Source organism: Rhinoraja longicauda, chromosome 7 (genome assembly GCF_053455715.1).
Source record: "Rhinoraja longicauda isolate Sanriku21f chromosome 7, sRhiLon1.1, whole genome shotgun sequence".
NCBI classification, from domain to species: Eukaryota; Metazoa; Chordata; class Chondrichthyes; order Rajiformes; family Arhynchobatidae; genus Rhinoraja; species Rhinoraja longicauda.
The window spans coordinates 16,197,780-16,215,743 of record NC_135959.1 but is presented as its reverse complement, the minus strand read 5'-3'; the positions used below and the strand labels follow the sequence as shown (position 1 = coordinate 16,215,743).

Sequence of the window (17,964 nt, the reverse complement as noted above, 5' to 3'; positions counted from 1 at the left end):
ACTTAATAAAAATGACAAAATTATCTGGATAAAATTACTTACATGGTTAAAAAAGGCAATGTTTCTTACTTTCCAATATCTATCTGCAGTGTGGCAATTGAATAACAATTAAATCCTTTGAATCAAATATACCATTTAAATCAACATTTTATTTTTCAGGTCCAAGCTTAGTCTATTTCAGTCAAGAATAAGTTTACAGAAAGCAAGTGTAAAGGTATGTTATGAAAGATTTTGAATGGCTGCTTCATGTTATTCATCTTCAGCTTGTGGTTTTTGTACAATATGTCTACAATGTGCTGCAAGCTTGCTTAATTGAGCTGTGTCGATGGCAGCTAAAATGTGAACAATTTATGTTGGGTTGAAGAAGTCTTGTCATAACGTGTGAACTGTTTATCTTCCTGAGCTGAGTTTGAATTCATAGTTCTCTTTATAATTCCCCAGAAGTTTTGTAGCCGTTTCTTTTAAGTGACATTGATATGTGGAAACTAGTTGAAAAGAAGATTGCACTCAACTGTGCTTCCTCCCACCAGTCATGTATTGACATTGTGAAACTAGACAGTGGGTTCTGTCAACCAAGTCTAGGCTCATGTGTGATGCAGACCTGAGGAGGAACTAGAGAACTGCCCGTGAACCACATGTCATTGTTTATAGGGATGAAGAGGAAAAATCATGTAATGCTAATTTATAGAATACCTTTTTGGAAAAATCCATCTTCCAATATAACTTGCATTTACCAAATAATGAGCTCCAAGATTCGGGTCCAGTACAGAAGAAAAATACTTTAACTGACCACAAGGAACATTGTGGGTGAAGGGGAGTCAAATATAAATACTGTTGAAGCTGGTTGATTTTGATTCTGAATTAAAAACACAATATTGGAAATACGTATTGGTTCTACCAGTATGTGGATGGGGAATTGGAGTTAAACACCAAAACTCTTTGACCTGAAGTAGTAAAATTGTTTCTGTCTCCATAGATGCTGACTAACTATTTCTGGCATTTTCTGTTTTTATTTAAGGAAAGTGTTTTGTTTGCACCTCAGTAATGGTAGGGATCTGGACTCTGACTGCTCCCCATTTTCACCAGCCCAATTTTGTAGGGTAGCATATGTGAAAATGCCTACCAAAGAGCCCAATGTGATTGTTACCAAGGCAATAATTTGACGTGGGGTTGCAATTACTTAAACTATATTTTCCTACTCATTTTGAAAAAATTGTTTTTAATTACATTTTAATTCTCATAAGAGTTAATCATAACACCAAATAATGAATTCTGGAATGATGATCCAGCAATTGATTTGCAATTCCTATTTCATTATTAGAGAAAAGGCCAGCATTTTATGAGGGACAAAACAACTTGTAACGTAGACCTTTGTAAACATTCGTATTGGGAAAGGCATCGGAAGGTTAAATATATTTAAATAGTGGAAGTAATGAAGTGCAACGATGGGAAGCTAAATAAGGGACTGTTTGTAAGGATGGTGTGTTAGCTTGTGTCCATTTTATTGATATCTTCCTTCTAATTCATTGAAATTTGCTATGTTGAAAGATAACAAAGACACTTCAAAAGAAATGAAACTTTTCTAAGTCTATTTGATATCCAATATCACATTTTGTTTGAATTTCAGTTGAAAGCACGGCGCAGTGAATGCAACACAAAAGCTAACCATGCTAGAAATGATTACCTTCTTACACTGGCAGCTGCAAATGCACATCAAGATCGCTATTATCAAATCGATCTGATAAACCTGATGACTGTAAGCAAACTCTTCGATATTTGTGTACTTCAGAAATCAGCTGAGCGCGGTTAATAAAGTATGTAAAATGTAATTTCATATCCATGCTTTTTGTTCATGAAGCTTTTTTGCTTTTTTAAGTCAAGTTGTGTTGGATGCTGTTTGGCATGTTGTGATGTGCAATGGAATTATTGCTATTCCAAGAACTGATCCATCAAAGTCTTGACACTTCACGCTTAGAACATGGCACGAGCCACAATAGTTTAGAGATCTTCCAGAACAAAATAAATCATGGTTGTATTATTTACAAATCAAATCTTTTAAAGAGTAATATGGGGTGAATTACTTGGATCCCTTCCAGTGTAACATTTTAAGGAACAAAATAACCTTTTGCATTTGATTTGTCTTGAAGGTAGGTGACAGAGGATGTGGGTAGAGGGTTTTTCACAGTGGAGGCCTGTAATCAGAGGTGTGCCGTAAGGATTGGTGTTTGGCCCACTGTTATTCATATTAGCAATTTGGGTGTGAATGTAGATGTTATGGATAGTGTAAGGAAATAACTGCAGATGCTGGTACAAATCAAAGGTATTTATTCACAAAATGTTGGAGTAACTCAGCAGGTCAGGCAGCATCTCGGGAGAGAAGGAAAGGGTGACGTTTCGGGTCGAGACTCTTCTTCAGACTGATGTCAGGGGGGCGGGACACAGAAAGGTCAGGAGATGCAACACCTGTCCCTTTACCTCCCCCCTCAACTCCATCCAAGGACCCAAACAGTCTTTCCAGGTGAGACAGAGGTTCACCTGCACCTTCTCCAACCTCTTCTATTGTATCCGCTGCTCTAGATGTCAACTTCTTTACATCGGCGAGACCAAACGCAGGCTCGGCGATCGTTTCACTCAACACGTTCGCTCAGTCCGCCTTAACCAACCTGATCTCCTGGTGACTGAGCACTTCAACTCCCCCTCCCACTCCCAGTCTGACCTTTCTGTCGTGGGCCTCCTCCAGTGCCATAGTGAGGCCCACCGGAAATTGGAGGAACAGCACCTCATATTTCGCTTGGGCAGCTTGCAGCCCAGCAGTATGAACATTGACTTCTCCAACTTTAGATAGTTCCTCTGTCCCTCTCTTCCCCTCCCCCTTCCCAGTCCTCCCTCTATCTTCCTGTCTCCACCTATATCCTTCCTTTGCCCCGCCCCCCTGACATCAGTCTGAAGAAGGGTCTCGACCCGAAACGTCACCCATTCCTTCTCTCCTGAGATGCTGCCTGAACTACTGAGTTACTCCAGGATTTTGTAAATAAAATAGATGTTATGGATAGTAAGTTTTCAGATTACACTAAATTGATGGTGTTGTGGACAGTGAGTTATCTAAGTTTGCAATGATATCTTGATCAACTGGACCAAATCAAATGGAGTGAGGAAGGGCAGATAGAGTTTAATTTGAATAAATGTGAGGTACTATGTTTTGGTAAGACAACCCAGGGCAGAATTTACACAAGAAATGGCAATGCTTTGGGGAATGTTGTGGAACAAAGAGATCATGGGGTTGTGGGTGCATCGTTCCATGAAACTGTATCCAACCACTCTAGTTTTATTTAGTCTGCTGTTCGGTGGAAAGTAAATATTAAGTAGGTAATTAAATTGTATTGAAATAGTGGGAACAGCATTATTGTACCTTACATTCATTTAAGATCAATTTTCCTCAAGAACATGTGCCAAGATAAATAATAAATGTGTAATATATAATTGGTCTAATAGTATTTTAGTTAATAATTCATAATGAAACAATTAGTGTTTTTTAACTAGGTTTTTTATTTTTCTTGTCTGGTTGTTCTGTGGTTACATATTACAAATATGACAGATGAAACCCCATTTTTGTAATAATAATAATAATAATATATTTATTTTATATAGCGCCTTAACACATGCACAAAGCGCTTTACAAATACAATTAACATAGAAACAAACAGACAAACAGACAAACTATCCTGACGGAAAAGCGGCGAATAATCAACGCCAGCGTCCTCTCACGTCAGGGTCCGGCAGTAGACATTAAAGAACACAAGACACACAGATACAATTTTTTACACAAAACAGCCATCACAGTGATTGCTCTAGGCATACCCTCACTGTGATGGAAGGCAAAGTCTTATCTCCTCCTCGTTCTTCTCCCGTGGCGCCACGAGGCGATCGAGGCTCCCAACCCCTTGAAGCCCCCACCGGGCGATGGAAAGTCCCAGGGCCGAGCCGAGCAGGCCGATGAAAGTCCTGAGCCCCCATCGGGCGATGTAAAGTGCTGCGGCTGGGCCACGCAGGGCGATGAAGGGCCTGCGGGCGGGTTGATCGTGCCTCGTGCTTCGGGGCGGTCGAAGCTGCTACGGCTGGAGCTCCCAAAAGCCGGTCGCCAGCCAGGGACCTGCGAACTCCCGATGTTGCAGTCTGCAGGGCCCACGGCCGAAGCCTCCGAGATGGTAAGTCCAGGCCCTGCGACCGGAGTCTTCGAGGTCGATCCCAGCTGGAGGCCGCCAACTCCACGTTGTTAGGCCGTTGCGCGAACGGAGATACGACACGGTAAAAGTCGCATCTCCGTTGAGGAGGAGATTTTTAAAAAGGTTTCCCCCAACCCCCCCACCACCCCCCTACATACACAGAATTAAAAATAAAACAAAACGTGAGTCTGCTTTCTGCTCCTCCCTCTGCACACTAACTTGCTCACACCTCAGCAATTGTGCAACTTCTTTCTTTTATGTGACATTCTAACTTTGAATGTTGATTGTATGTAAACCTGAAGGCAGACTTGCAGTCACAGGCTTCTAAGGTCAGCGGAAATATTCAAATCTTAGTGGAAGAGGGGCTTCTACTCTGCTGTTGCCATCACAAAAATTGGGTTGTTGGATATCAGGAATTATGGACAAAGTTGAATAAAGGAGGTACTGAATGTTGAGCTGTACCTTGTCTCCTATAAGCATTTAATGTACTTTGCCTTTATAATCCATAGTCATCTTGAGAATAGCTTAAGTATTGTGAAAAGACCCTAGTAAGGTTCTTTTTCCAAGATTGTTTTTTGACTGACTCGATTTGAAAATTTAGAGCAGGTATTTCGAATTGTACAGAATGAATTATTCCAATTTTTTAAAAGAGATGAACCCTTTCATAGATGTGGAAACTATTGGTAAGTAATAAGTGAAAGCAGAGCCAAGAATAAAATTGCCAAACTTGAATTTTATTACTTATGCTTGCTGTTATACTGACTATTTTTGTTGAGTCTAGACTATTTTTGTTAATTCCATTTAATGAAATTTAACAAAAAAGGCTTGTGAAAAGACACACAGACTCAAATAAAGTGTTTACATGTTGTTGTGTATTCATACGCTTGAGAAATAGCTTACCGCAAAGTAAGCTAATGTGTTACTAGAAAATGTTTTAAGTTTTATCATTTTTCTTTCACACTATGTAATTTATTAAATTGAGAAAACCAAATTTGCTTGTTATGATGACGTGGATAAAACCAACACTAACTTTGGTTTTGTAAGCTATTGCTTGGCATGAGAGTTAAAATTTACCATCACCTTTCGTCCTGTGTGTGTGTGAACATTGTTACTAATTACAGTTGGGTGCAGCATTTTGTACTGAGCAGTCATTAAACAGAACCCAGAGTAAAATCTCATATGTGGCAGCTTAAAGGCTTATATATTTCTACATTTGCTTAAAAACGAATTCCTATTAACAAGCATTCATAATTATGATGTCTGAGCGCACCATTATTTCACAGTTGAAAGGGCATTATTATAATTATGAAGAGGTGGGTTGCATGTCAGATTATTCTTTCATCTGATGAGAGAAGGGGATCTAGAGCTGCATCGAGGTTTTATTCATTTGGGCATAGGGGAATCTGAGAAAGTCACTTTTGACTGCTCTAATTGGTTCTATGCAATTGATTTAATGGAAGTAATTGACCTAACTGTCTATCCCCTTTTCCATCCCCTTCAAACTTGGGTGAAGCAGTTTATAAGGTGAAACATTTTCTTAGTAAATAGATGTGAAACCAAAAGGTAGGCACAAAATGCTGGAGTAACTCAGCTGGAGTAACTCAGAATTATCGTAGAAGATGTTTTATCACCTCCCCTTACTGACTACAGCCTATGAGCAGGTATCACAAAATGCTCGAGTAACTCAGCAGGTCAGGCAGCATCTTGGAGAGAAGGAATGGGTGACGTTTCGGGTGGAGACCCTTCTTCAGACTCCAGCATTTTGTGATACCTTCGATTTGTACCAGCATCTGCAGTTATTTTCCTACAGTCTATGAGCAAGGAAGTGAAAGATCCAGTTGCAGAAGTGGATGTTGAGTCCCAGGCCCCTGGAGCTTGGAGAAGAGTTAAGGTTAGAATCACGGTGTTGAACAGAGTTATAGTCAGTGAATAGGAATCTGATGTAGGTGCCCTTGTTGTCCATATGTACCAAAGGTGAGTGCAGAAGTGTGTAGAACTGCAGATGCTGGTTTAAATCGAAGGTAGACACAAAATGCTGGGGTAACTCAGCAGGACAGACAGCATCTCTGGAGAGATGGATGAGTGTAGGTTGGGTGAGATGACATCTGCTGTTGTGGCTGTAGGTGGATCTAGAAAAAGACTGGAGTTGAAGTTTGAGGTAAAGAGAGAAATCCAATGTAGAAACAAAAAGTAGAGGCCACAGGCCATTTATTCCTTTGTTCTTCAATAAAAAATAATCATTTGTAAGGCAAAGTATTACTTTAGTTAGTTTTATTCCATAGCGCATATCTGAGCTGTTTTAAAATTACATCTGTGCAGAAATACAGCCAAGTTTTGCGAAATGTGATATGCATGTATCAGCTTATCTGAAGCTATAAAAAGCATCATTACTTGAAGCATCAGATATAATTGAAGTTATTTCATCAAAATCACATCAAGTTTTCCTTTTAATATACAAGCTGATCACTTTGAGGGCAACAGATTTCTTCTTTGTGCCTGAGGCAAACGAAGCCAATGTTTTCCATGCCATCAAACCTCATTGCTTTAGTTCGAAACATTGCCAGCCTCCACTTCTACCTCACCTCATTTATGTAGCTTTCCTGCCTGGATTCATTTATTTCAATACTCTGCTAGCTGGTCTTCCGATTACCATCCTCCATAGCCTCCAGCTCAAAATAGAACTAAAGTCACCCTCTCCCCCTTGACTGAATTTTCAGCACGCCATCACTTATGTGTTATGTCACACTTGTTGACTCCTGATTTGGAAACACTAATTTTAAATCTCTTATTTCCAAAAGCTTTCCTAATTTTGATCCTCCTATATTGATAACCTCTTCCAACTTATAATCGTCTGAAATATCTTGTTTGCTTCGGCTCTGATCTTTTATGTATTCAAGATTCTCATTATTCTGCCATTGACAACTATCTTCAGGAGGCTAGATGCTAAGCTTTAGAATTCCACCCCTAAGCCTTCTCTGATGCTTTTTCCTCTTTCATATTGCTTCTTCCAACTAATGCTTTGACCAAGCTTTTGAACACGTATTCTGAAAACTCTATGCAGTTAAGTGTTACATTTTCTTTTTGTCACTTGGGATTTTTAATCCTGTTATGTAAATGCAAGTTGTTTATACTGAACTGTTGTTCTTTAACAATGCACGTGGAACAAACAGCCTGCGTTTAAGGTGAAAATGACAGTAGGCAGTAGATTATTCATCTTTTGACCATCTGTATCATGCAAGATAACTGATCTGCATTTCTCTCACTTTCTAAAGTGTTTCCTTTATAACATATCAAAGGATCTGTTGTAGACTGCAAGCATAATATTAAACTAGATTGTGTTTTAAAATGTAATCAAGGTGAAGCCGACTAAGTATTAGGTTGGTAATGGCCAATTAAGAGCTCAGCAAATAGAGACACAAGAGACTGCAGATGTTGGAATCTTGCACAAAAAAAACTGTTGAAGGAATGCAGCCGGTCAGACAGCATCTGTGGAGGGAAATGGACAGATGCTGCTTTGGTTTGGGACCCTTTTGTCTGAAAGCATGCTTTGATGTTTGTTTGAATGTTTGTGAGGCTGAGGGCATATTTTAACGTGAGCATACTGATAACCTAGTTCTCACCGAAGATAGACACAAAATGCTGGAGTAAATCGAGCCGAGACCCGAAAAGTTACCTTTTCCTTTTCTCCAGAGATGATGCCTGACCCGCTGAGTTACTCCAGCATTTTGTGACTATTTTCAGTTTAAACCAGCATCTGTAGTTCCTACAAAATTAGTTCTTACCCACTGACTCCAGAATTACTCTTTAATAGGGTAACGAGTGGCAGACAACTCATTAACTCATTCCTTCCCACCCAAACCAACCCCTCCCCAGGTCCTTTCCCCTGCAACTGCAGGAGATACAACACCTGTCCCTTTACCTCCTCCCTCAACTCCGTGCAAGGACCCTGACAGTTCTTTCAGGTGAGGCAGTGGTTCACTTGCACCTCCTCCAACATCATCTACTGTTTCCGTTGTTCCAGGTGTGGACTCCTATATATCAGCGAGATCAAGCGTCGGTCGGCGATCATTTCGCTGGACATCTCCGCTCAGTCTGCCTAGGCCTATGTGATCTCCCTATTGCTAAACACTTTAACTCCCCTTCCCATTCCCACACTGACCTCTCTGCCCTGGGCCTCCTCCACTGTCAGAATGAGGCCCAATGCAGATTGGAGGAACAGCACATATTTCACTTGGGCAGGTTACAACCCAGCGGTATGAATATTAATTTCTCCCTCTCCCTCTCCCTCCCCCCCCTCCCCCTCCCCCCTAATTCTCTGACGTTTCACTGACCTGATTAAATGTTGTTGATTTTAGGCCTCGTCATCATCCCCATTGTAACAATAATCTATTCTACATTACCTTGATTATCGTCTGCTTTGATCTGTTGTTTTCACACCTTAGCCCTCCATATCTTTAGTCTCTCTCTCTCCCCTGATGAAGGGTCTCAACCTGAAACGTCACCCATTCCTTCTTTCCAGAGATGCTGCCTATCCAGCTTAGTTACTCCAGCATTTTGTGTCTATCTTTGGTCTAAAGCAGCATCTACAGTTCCTTCCTACACAAATTGTTCTGAGAGGCAGGTTGGCATTTCAAATATGTTAATGAGGCAGAAAGCACTAGTTTACCCTGCTTTACTGGTTTTATTTAGGCTTTTTCATATTGTATGACAGGCAGAACAATGGCAGATTAAATTTAATCTTGCTTTTGTGGTGTCCACTTTTGGATGGCTAAGGATCGGACAAACAATAAATGTTAGTACTGAGGAACAGATTGATCTGATTGTGCAAGTTCAAGGATCCCTGAAGGTGGCAACAAAGTAGATATGTGGTGAAGGAGGCATACCGGATATTTCCTTCACTAACCCGGGCGTAAATAACTAAAGAATGGAGGTCATGGTCCAACTTCAGTAAAGATTGGTTTGGCCACAGAAGGAATATTACGTGCAGTTCTGATTGTCATGCTATAGAAAGAATTTAAGAACATTGGAAAGGATGCATTGGAGACTCATCAGGATGTTGACACAAGCTCAGCTTCGATGGAAACCTCGATTGGCATGGACGAGTATATGTTTCTGAGCTGAATTACTCTGACTCGGAGACATGCATCTGTTCTTGCAATGCATGTTAGAACTAATAATAAACTAGATGAAAACATTGTCGAACACTGGCACTATGTCTACCAGGGGCAGCTAAAGCTCCCAGTAGCAAGCCACTTTAATCCCCCTTCCCTTTCCCATATTGACTTGTCTGTGCTCAATCTCATCCATGGCCAGAGTGAGGCTGCACACAAACTCGAAGAACAGCACCTTGTCTTTCGCTTAAACATTCGGCACAAACATTGTTTCTATTTCCAATTCCCCCTACCTACAACCCCCTCCCCCCACCAATTCCTTTCCCCTCTTCCACCCTTCCCTTCTACTCATCATCCCTCCTTACACCTGCTATTCGTCCATCAACCCACATCTGTCTCCGATTCAACAGTTCACTCCTCACCTTCCTTTCTCATCAGATTCCACTATCTGTAGCCCTTTGTAATGTCCATACATCTCTCCCCAGCCCTGCTCATTGCTAATCAACCCCTCTTCATTTAGATCTGCCTATCATTTACCAGCTCTGACCCCACCCCTTCCCCTAACCTTTTTTCTACCAGGTATCTCCTCTCCATTCCATTCTTAAAGTAGGGTCCCTACCAGAAATGTCATCTGTTCATTTCTCTCCTCAGATGCTGCCTGACCTGCTGAGTTCCTCCTGCCCTCTGTTTTTTGTTCATTCTCTTCAAAGGTGATATGACTGAACAGGGGGGCTCCGTTGTTTAATGTTGCATTTTATGAAGTTGCAGCCAGTACTGTGGGCACCCTTAACGATCTTTTATAACTTATCTTCCTTGATTATAAACTGTCCCAGGCTGCATGTTCAATGATATCAGGTTCCACATGTACTTTGTACCTTGCTCTGTTCATTTCTGCCTTGGCCTTGTTTTTTTAAATTTGCGTCTGTGTTATCAATGAGCTTGCCCGATATCTGTTGCCAGATGAGTTACAATTTCCTCCTATTTCATATTAGGAAATCTGAATTTATCAGCTTCAGCTTTCAACACAAATCATTTTCATTAACTATCACCATTTTTTGAGACCCTGTTCAATTCCTACCATTTGATATTCTCATCATCACTTTCGTAAAAACAGTTGTCTAGAATAATTTGCAAAAAAAGCACTTCTCTATTCATTGCTAATTTCTGGAATATTGTCATATTTAAAGTTTCAGAAAGTTCACCATTCAGTTTGTATTTAAACTTGGGAAGTAGAACCATTTAGACAGATCCTGTCTTTGCATTCTAATAACAACTAGACTGAGGTGGACCCGTTGGGTCCAAATCTCTCCTGCAGGCCTCTCCAGGGGCAACCCTCCCCAACTGACGATCCTGCGGGCCCGGCAACCCTCTCGAACTGACGAAGACCGCTGCCGAGCAGGGGGGTCCTCCGGGGTCGTGGGCGGGTGAGGGGGGACAGGGAAGGGGAGAGGGTGGCACTCACCTCGGCCCCGTGCCGTCAGCCCTGCAGCCAGAGCGAGCCGTAGACCCAAAGCCTCTCATGCATTGGTCTAGCACCTTCCCCTCACCCACTCCATCCCCCCACAACCCCCGTTCCCCCCACTCACCCACCCCACCCCCAACTCCCCCTCCACTCCCCTCCTTCCTTCCCCCCATCCCCTCTTCCCCCCCACCCCCACTCCCCCCCCAACATGAAACAAAAGCTCGAGAAAAAATCACGAGAAAAAGTTGGATGCCTCAAGGATGTTGCAAGATTATTTATTTCTTTATACATGGGCAGAGATTGTTTTTCCAATGAGAAGTAACTCCCTCCAACAATTACTTGAAAATGCTTTTCCCCAGAACAATTATGACTCTGCCATGATCTCTTCTGTGGACAAGGTTACCCTAAACTATTTTAACATTAAAGATAAATTGTGAAACTGTGTTTGCTGTTTTAGCAAAATATTAGAATAATTGAAGGAAATCTTTACTTACATAATCTATGTATGGAATTTGGATGTTTACATCAGTTTCTGACTCTCATTACCACAAGGAATTCTGCTTCTCCAATCAAAAGTTGTTTGGTATTGGAAAATGCCTTAATCCATAGAGAATACGTGATCACTGTCAACAGAATATTCTTGGTTCTCCTTTAATACCCAAAGATATTTAACAATATTCAGCAGCCTTGGATAGCAGCACAGATGCACCTGGCAAGAGTATATACAATGCTCTCCATAATGTTTGGAACAAAGACCCATCATTTATTTTTTTCCCTCTGTACTCCACAATTTGAGATTTGTAATAGAAAAAATCACATGTGGTTAAAGTGCACATTGTCAGATTTTAATAAAGGCCATTTTTATACATTTTGGTTTCACCATGTAGAAATTACAGCAGTGTTTATACATAGTCTACCCATTTCAGGGCGCCATCATGTTTGTGGCACAGCAATGTCATGTAAATGAAAGTAGTCATGTTTAGTATTTTGTTGCATGTACTTTGCATGCAATGACTGCTTGAAGTCTGGGATTCATGGACATTACCAGTTCCTGGGTGTCTTCTCGGGTGATGCTCTGCCAGGCCTGTATTGCAGCCATATTTAGCATGTTTGTTTTGGGGGGCTAGTCCCCTTCAGTTTTCTCTTCAACAAATAAAAGGCATGCTCAATTGGGTTCAGATCGGGTGGTTGACTTGGCCACTCAAGAATTGACCTTTTTTAGCTTTGAAAAACTCCTTTGTTGCTTTAGCAGTATGTTTGGGATCATTGTCTTGCTGTAGAATGCACCATCGGCCAATGAGTTTTGAGGCATTTGTTTGAATTTGAGCAGATAGGATCTGTCTGTACACTTCAGAATTCATTATGCTACTACCGTCAGCGGTTGTATCATCAATGAAGATAAGTGAACCAGTACCTTGAGCAGCCATACATGCCCAGGCCATAACCCCCCCTCCGTGTTTCACAGATGAGGTGGTATAATAATAATAATAATAATAATAATATTCATTTATTGTCATTGCAACGAGTACAACGAAATTAAAAAACAGCCAATCCTGACGGTGCGTACAAACATATATGCAATAAATGCAAAAACAAATAAATACATAAATACAATTAAATTAAGTACAAGATTTTTTAACGGTGTTGCCTAGTGCACAGGTAGTGTTCAGTTCTCGTATGGCCCTGGGGTAAAAACTGTTCTTAAGTCTGTTTGTTCGGGATTTGATTGACCTGAAACGTCGACCAGAGGGCAGATGAACAAACAGACGGTGGCCGGGGTGGGATGGATCTTTTATTATTTTGCCTGCTCTACTGAGGCAGCGCAGGCTGAACAGGTGCTCCAGGGAGGGCAGTGAGCAGCCGATGATTTTCTGGGCCGTCGTGATGACCCTCTGAAGGGCCTTCCTGTCCTTTTCTGAGCAGCTGGCATACCATGTGGTTATACAGTATGCCAGCACACTCTCGATGGAGCAGCGATAGAAGGACAACATGAGCTTCTCCTGCAGGTTGGTTTTCCTGAGGATCCTCAGGAAGTGGAGTCTCTGCTGTGCCTTCTTTACTGTGGTGATGGTGTTGGTAGACCAGGTGAGATCCTCTGCGATGTGCGTACCCAGGAACCTGAAAGCTGGTACCCTTTCCACGCAGACCCCATTGATGTAGAGTGGGTCGTAATCTCCACTGGTTTTTCTAAAGTCAATTATAAGTTCCTTTGTTTTGGAGGAGTTCAGGACCAGATTGTTCACTGAACACCATGCTGCCAGCCTTTGGATTTCATCCCTATAGGCTGTCTCATCTCCTTCTGAGATAAGTCCAACCACAGTCGTGTCATCCGCGAACTTGATGATGGTGTTGGTGGGATGGGTGGGGGCGCAGTCGTGAGTGTAGAGGGAGTAAAGGATGGGGCTCAACACACAGCCCTGTGGTGAGCCGGTGCTCAGTGTAATGGTGGAGGAGAGGTGAGGGCCTATTTTGACTGTCTGGGGGCGGTTGGTCAGGAAGTCCTTGATCCATTTGCAGATGGTTAGGGAAAATCCAAGGTCGGAAAGTTTGGTGACCAGTCTGCTCGGGATGACCGTGTTAAAGGCAGAGCTGAAGTCGAGAAAGAGCATCCTCACATAGCTCCCCTGGTGTTCAAGGTGGGTCAGTGCAGTGTGAAGAGCAGTGTCGATGGCATCCCCTGTAGACCTATTTGCTCTGTAGGCAAACTGGTATGGGTCGAAGGTGGGTGGGAGGCTGGCTTTGATGTGCTGCAGGACCAGTCTCTCGAAGCACTTTGTGATGACCGGTGTGAGTGCTACCGGACGGTAGTCGTTAAGACCGCTGATGACAGGCTTTTTCGGCAGTGGGATGATTATGGCGGACTTCAGGCAGGGAGGGATGGTGGATTTTAAAAGGGACAGGTTGAAGATTTTTGTGAAGACCTCAGATAATTGGTCTGCACATTCCCTCAGCACTCTGCCCGTCACACCATCGGGGCCTGCAGCTTTCCTGGGATTCACTGCTCTGAGCACTCGCTTAACGTCATACTCCTGCACAGTGAAGGTGTTGCTCTCAGGTGCTGGAGAGGGTGTAATGTCTGCCACTGTAGCTTTCACCTCGAAACGAGCAAAGAAACAGTTAAGTTCCTCAGCCAACGAGGCGTCGCCGTCGGCAGTCGTGCGGTTGCTGGTCTTGTAATTGGTGATGTGCTGGATGCCTTGCCATACCCGCCGTGGGTCATTGTTGGAAAAGTGGTCCTCAATCTTCCTCTTGTAGGACGCTTTGGCATCCTTGATGCCTCTCTTCAGGTTGGTTCTAGCAGCACTGTATAGAGCTCTGTCACTAGACCTGAAGGCGGTGTTACGGTCCTTGAGGAGAGACCTGACATCCTTTGTCATCCAGGGTTTTTGATTGGGGTACAACCGGATGCGTTTGTCGACGGTGACATTGTCAACGCAGTTTTTGATGTAGCAAAGTACAGTTGATGTGTACTCCTCCAAGTCCTGATCCTCAAAAATATCCCAGTTGGTCCTTTCGAAGCAATCCTGCAGCTGCGAGGAAGCTCCTTCAGGCCATGTCTTCACAGTCTTTATGGTGACTGGAGCTTTCCTCCTGAGTGGGGTGTATGCTGGGGTTAGGAATATGGACAGGTGATCTGACTGCCCCAGGTGTGGTAGTGGTGCTGACCTGAACCCCTTCTTAATATTTGAGTAAACCTTGTCTAGTGTGTTTTTCCCCCTGGTAGCACATCTTATGTGTTGTTCAAGTTTCGGGAGAACTGACTTTAGGTCTGCATGGTTGAAGTCCCCGGCTATGATGTGGGCTGCTTCTGGATATGTGCTCTGTTGTGAGTTTATTGCACCTAGCAGGTAGCCTAAAGCTGTGCTAGCGTTAGCATTCGGTGGGATGTAGACTGCTGTTACTATAACCCCTGTAAATTCGCGAGGAAGGTAAAAAGGCCTGCATTTAACTGTTAGGGACTCCAGATCAGGAGAACAGTGGCTATCTATGGTTTGGATATTAGTGCACCAGCTGTTGTGCACATAAATGCATAACCCCCCCCCCCTTGCTCTTACCGGAGTCGATGTTTCTGTCCCAACGAAACGCTGTGCGCCCGGCTAGCTCAATGGCTCCGTCTGGGATAAGTGGATGAAGCCATGTCTCTGTTACTAAGAGAATGCAACAGTCCTCCACGAGTTTGTTTGCTGATATCTGTAGTTTAAGTTCGTCCATTTTGTTGATGATGGATCTGGCGTTGGTGAGGAACATGCTAGGTAGCGGTGGTTTGTGTGGCTGTCTCTTTAGCTTGGCAAGTATACCGGACCGGCATCCTCGCTTTTGCTTCCTGTTTCTCCTCCGTCTGCGACGCCTGTTCGCGCCGACAACTATCCACGGAGCGCCCGGTGTCCTGGCAATCTCTTCCGGTATATTTCGCGGGTGTGGAAATTCGCGCACAAGGTCCCGATTGCACTGGAATCCGATGATCAGAAGGTCCTTTCGGTTGTAGGTAGGATTTGCCTGATTTTCCTGGTTTGAATGACTAAATTTGACTAACAGACATAACACAGATAACACACATAAAACGCACCGAAAGGGAGAGCTGTGAGCCGCTGCGTCCGTGCGCGCCGCCATCTGCAGGGGATCTTGGGCGGTTCCATCTCTCGTCCATACTTTGCTCTTGCCATCACTCTGATATAAGTTAATCTTTGTCTAACCTGTCCACAAGACCTTTTTCCAGAACTGTGGTTGCTCTTTTAAGTACTTGGCAAATTGTAACCTGCCCATCCTATTTTTGCAGCTAACCAGTGGTTTGCATCTTGCAGTGTAGCCTCTATTTCTGTTCATGAAGTTTTCTGCGGACAGTGGTCATTGACAAATCCACAATTGACTCCTGAAGAGTGTTTTTGATCGTCTGACAGGTGTTTGGGGATTTTCCTTTATTATAGAGAGAATTCTTCTGTCATCAGCTGTGGAGGTCTACCTTGGCCTGCCAGTCCCTTTGTGTTTAGTAAGCTCACCAGTGCTCTCTTAATGATGTTCCAAACAGTTGATTTTGGTAAGCCTAAGGTTTGGCTGATGTCTCTAACAGTTTTATTCGTGTTTCTCAGTCTCATAATGGCTTCTTTGACTTTCATTGGCACAACTTTGGTTGGTCCTCATGTTGGTAAATAGTAATAAAAGTTTCCAAAAGTGATGGAAAGACTGGAGGAAAGACTAGGTACTAGAGCTCTCTAATACCTGCATTAAGGAGGCAATTAATCACACCTGAGCAATTACAAGCACCTGTGAAGTCATGTGTCCCAAACATTATGGTGACCTGAAATGGAGGGAGCTGTAATTTCTACATGGTGACTCCGTGCTATTTAATGAGAGGAAATTGTAGCATACTCCAATTTTTCCTTTCTTACTTTGGGAGGTTTCACTTGACAACTCGTCAAAGAAATGTAACTGAAATTGGAAATATAACAGAGCTTTTGATATTTTGTATTCTAAAATTTAACCACTACTTTGTCAAGCTTATTGCTATCCGGTAACAGTTTTGGGATTGCTATGCCTTGTGTATGCACTGAGCTACTGTTGTATAATTTTGTGTCAAACCACTAGTTGTGAGCAATATCATGATAAGAGGCGATCAGTTTTTGAATTGAGTATTCAAGTTAATTCAAAGTGTCAAATGTAATCAAACAGTCTCCTCTCATTTTCTAAAAGAAAGGCTGTGTAAGTAGATGGACACAATGCTGGAGTAACTCAGCAGGACAGGCAGACAGAGAAGGAGTGGGTGACGTTTCGGGTCGAGACCCTTTTTCAGACTCGACCTGAAACATCATCCATTCCTTCTCTCGGGAGATGCTGCCTGTCCTGCTGAGTTACTCCAACATTTTGTGTCTACCTTTGGTTTAAACCAGCATCTGCAGTTCCTTCATACACGTTTCGGCTGCGTAAGTAGTTTGAACTTAGAGAGGGTTCTTAGTGCCAAACTTCATTGTTTGGGCCCTTGATACATGGGTGAATCTTCCAGAAGACCAAGCATATTGGTCAACAGCATGGTGCTACGTGACCCAGTTCCAAATTGAGAATGGGTTATGCACTACCAGATTTTGATTAATGTGCAATTAATTTTGAGATATCTTTTTATCTTGAAGTTGACAATTTTCAGTTTTAATTATTTAAAACAGATTTCTTCAAGAACAAAGCATTACGCGTCAGGCTTGTTGAACAGTCAGATGTTGAATGAGTTAGGAAGAAAAATACTCTAACTGGTTCAGTCATCCACTGCATTTGTCACCATCACACACATGTGATGCAATAGTTTGTTTTAGGCTAACTTGTCATAATAAGAGTTTACACTTTTTGCTAAGAATAGTGTTGGTCACTAAAGATTTGGGATAATATACCAGTAAATGCATTTCAGGCCAATACAAATTTCAAAGCAGTTTTTATTGTCTGTTGGACTTCTTTACGTTTATAATTTGCATCTCAGCAGCAAGCATAGTTGAAAAATGACAAAGGCAGAACTTGTATACTATTTATGCTTGTGTATTTTTAAATTTATTTTTACAATGCATAATTCATCAGATACAAAAAATTATTTTATCTGAAGGTATCTAAGATATCTAATGGTATCTGAGATAAATGAATGCCTGTATGTTCACCAAGGGTACTCTGGTTATCATTATATTTTTAAGTTCTGTCATCTTCTCATGTCATTTTCTCATGATCAGTTTGCTCACTGTCAGAATTGAATTAACGCCACATAACTGCATTTTAGGTATGTATAATTTTTCAGAGGTTTGGTGTTTATTTACTAGCTGTGTGCTGTTTGGCCTCAGTTTCTGAGCCAGATAAAACTTGCACAGGATCTGATGAACCATTACCCCAGAACAGCACTGGAAATCTGAAGATAATGCGTTCATAAATTATGACCAAGCCAATGGGGTGTAAATTATATTAAGTCACTGTTTCAGAGTAAAATGCTGCTATCAAGAGAATCAGAGATCCAGTGCGTATTAAAATCATTTAAATAATTTGTTCATTTGTATTGTGCCAAGTAACAAGATTATACAAATTTTAGTTTGTTTTGAAACATAAACCAATTATGTTTAGACAAATGTTCATATGCATAGTGATTATATTTGGTAATTCGGGAAACTGAATTATCAGTTTGTACAGAATGGAAGATATTAATTTG

General features: G+C 42.1%; 1 protein-coding gene across 3 annotated transcripts in view; it reads left to right on the top strand.

Moving 5' to 3' along the window:
* The window catches only part of fchsd2 (FCH and double SH3 domains 2), a 191,275-nt gene that overhangs the window by 117,851 nt on the left and 55,460 nt on the right, over positions 1-17,964 (top strand). For all 3 annotated transcript variants that reach the window (XM_078402167.1, XM_078402169.1, XM_078402168.1), the window contains exons 7-8: positions 160-214; positions 1,628-1,756. In XM_078402167.1, the coding sequence (XP_078258293.1) occupies positions 160-214; positions 1,628-1,756 (184 nt within the window). The remainder of the gene's footprint in view (positions 1-159; positions 215-1,627; positions 1,757-17,964) is intronic.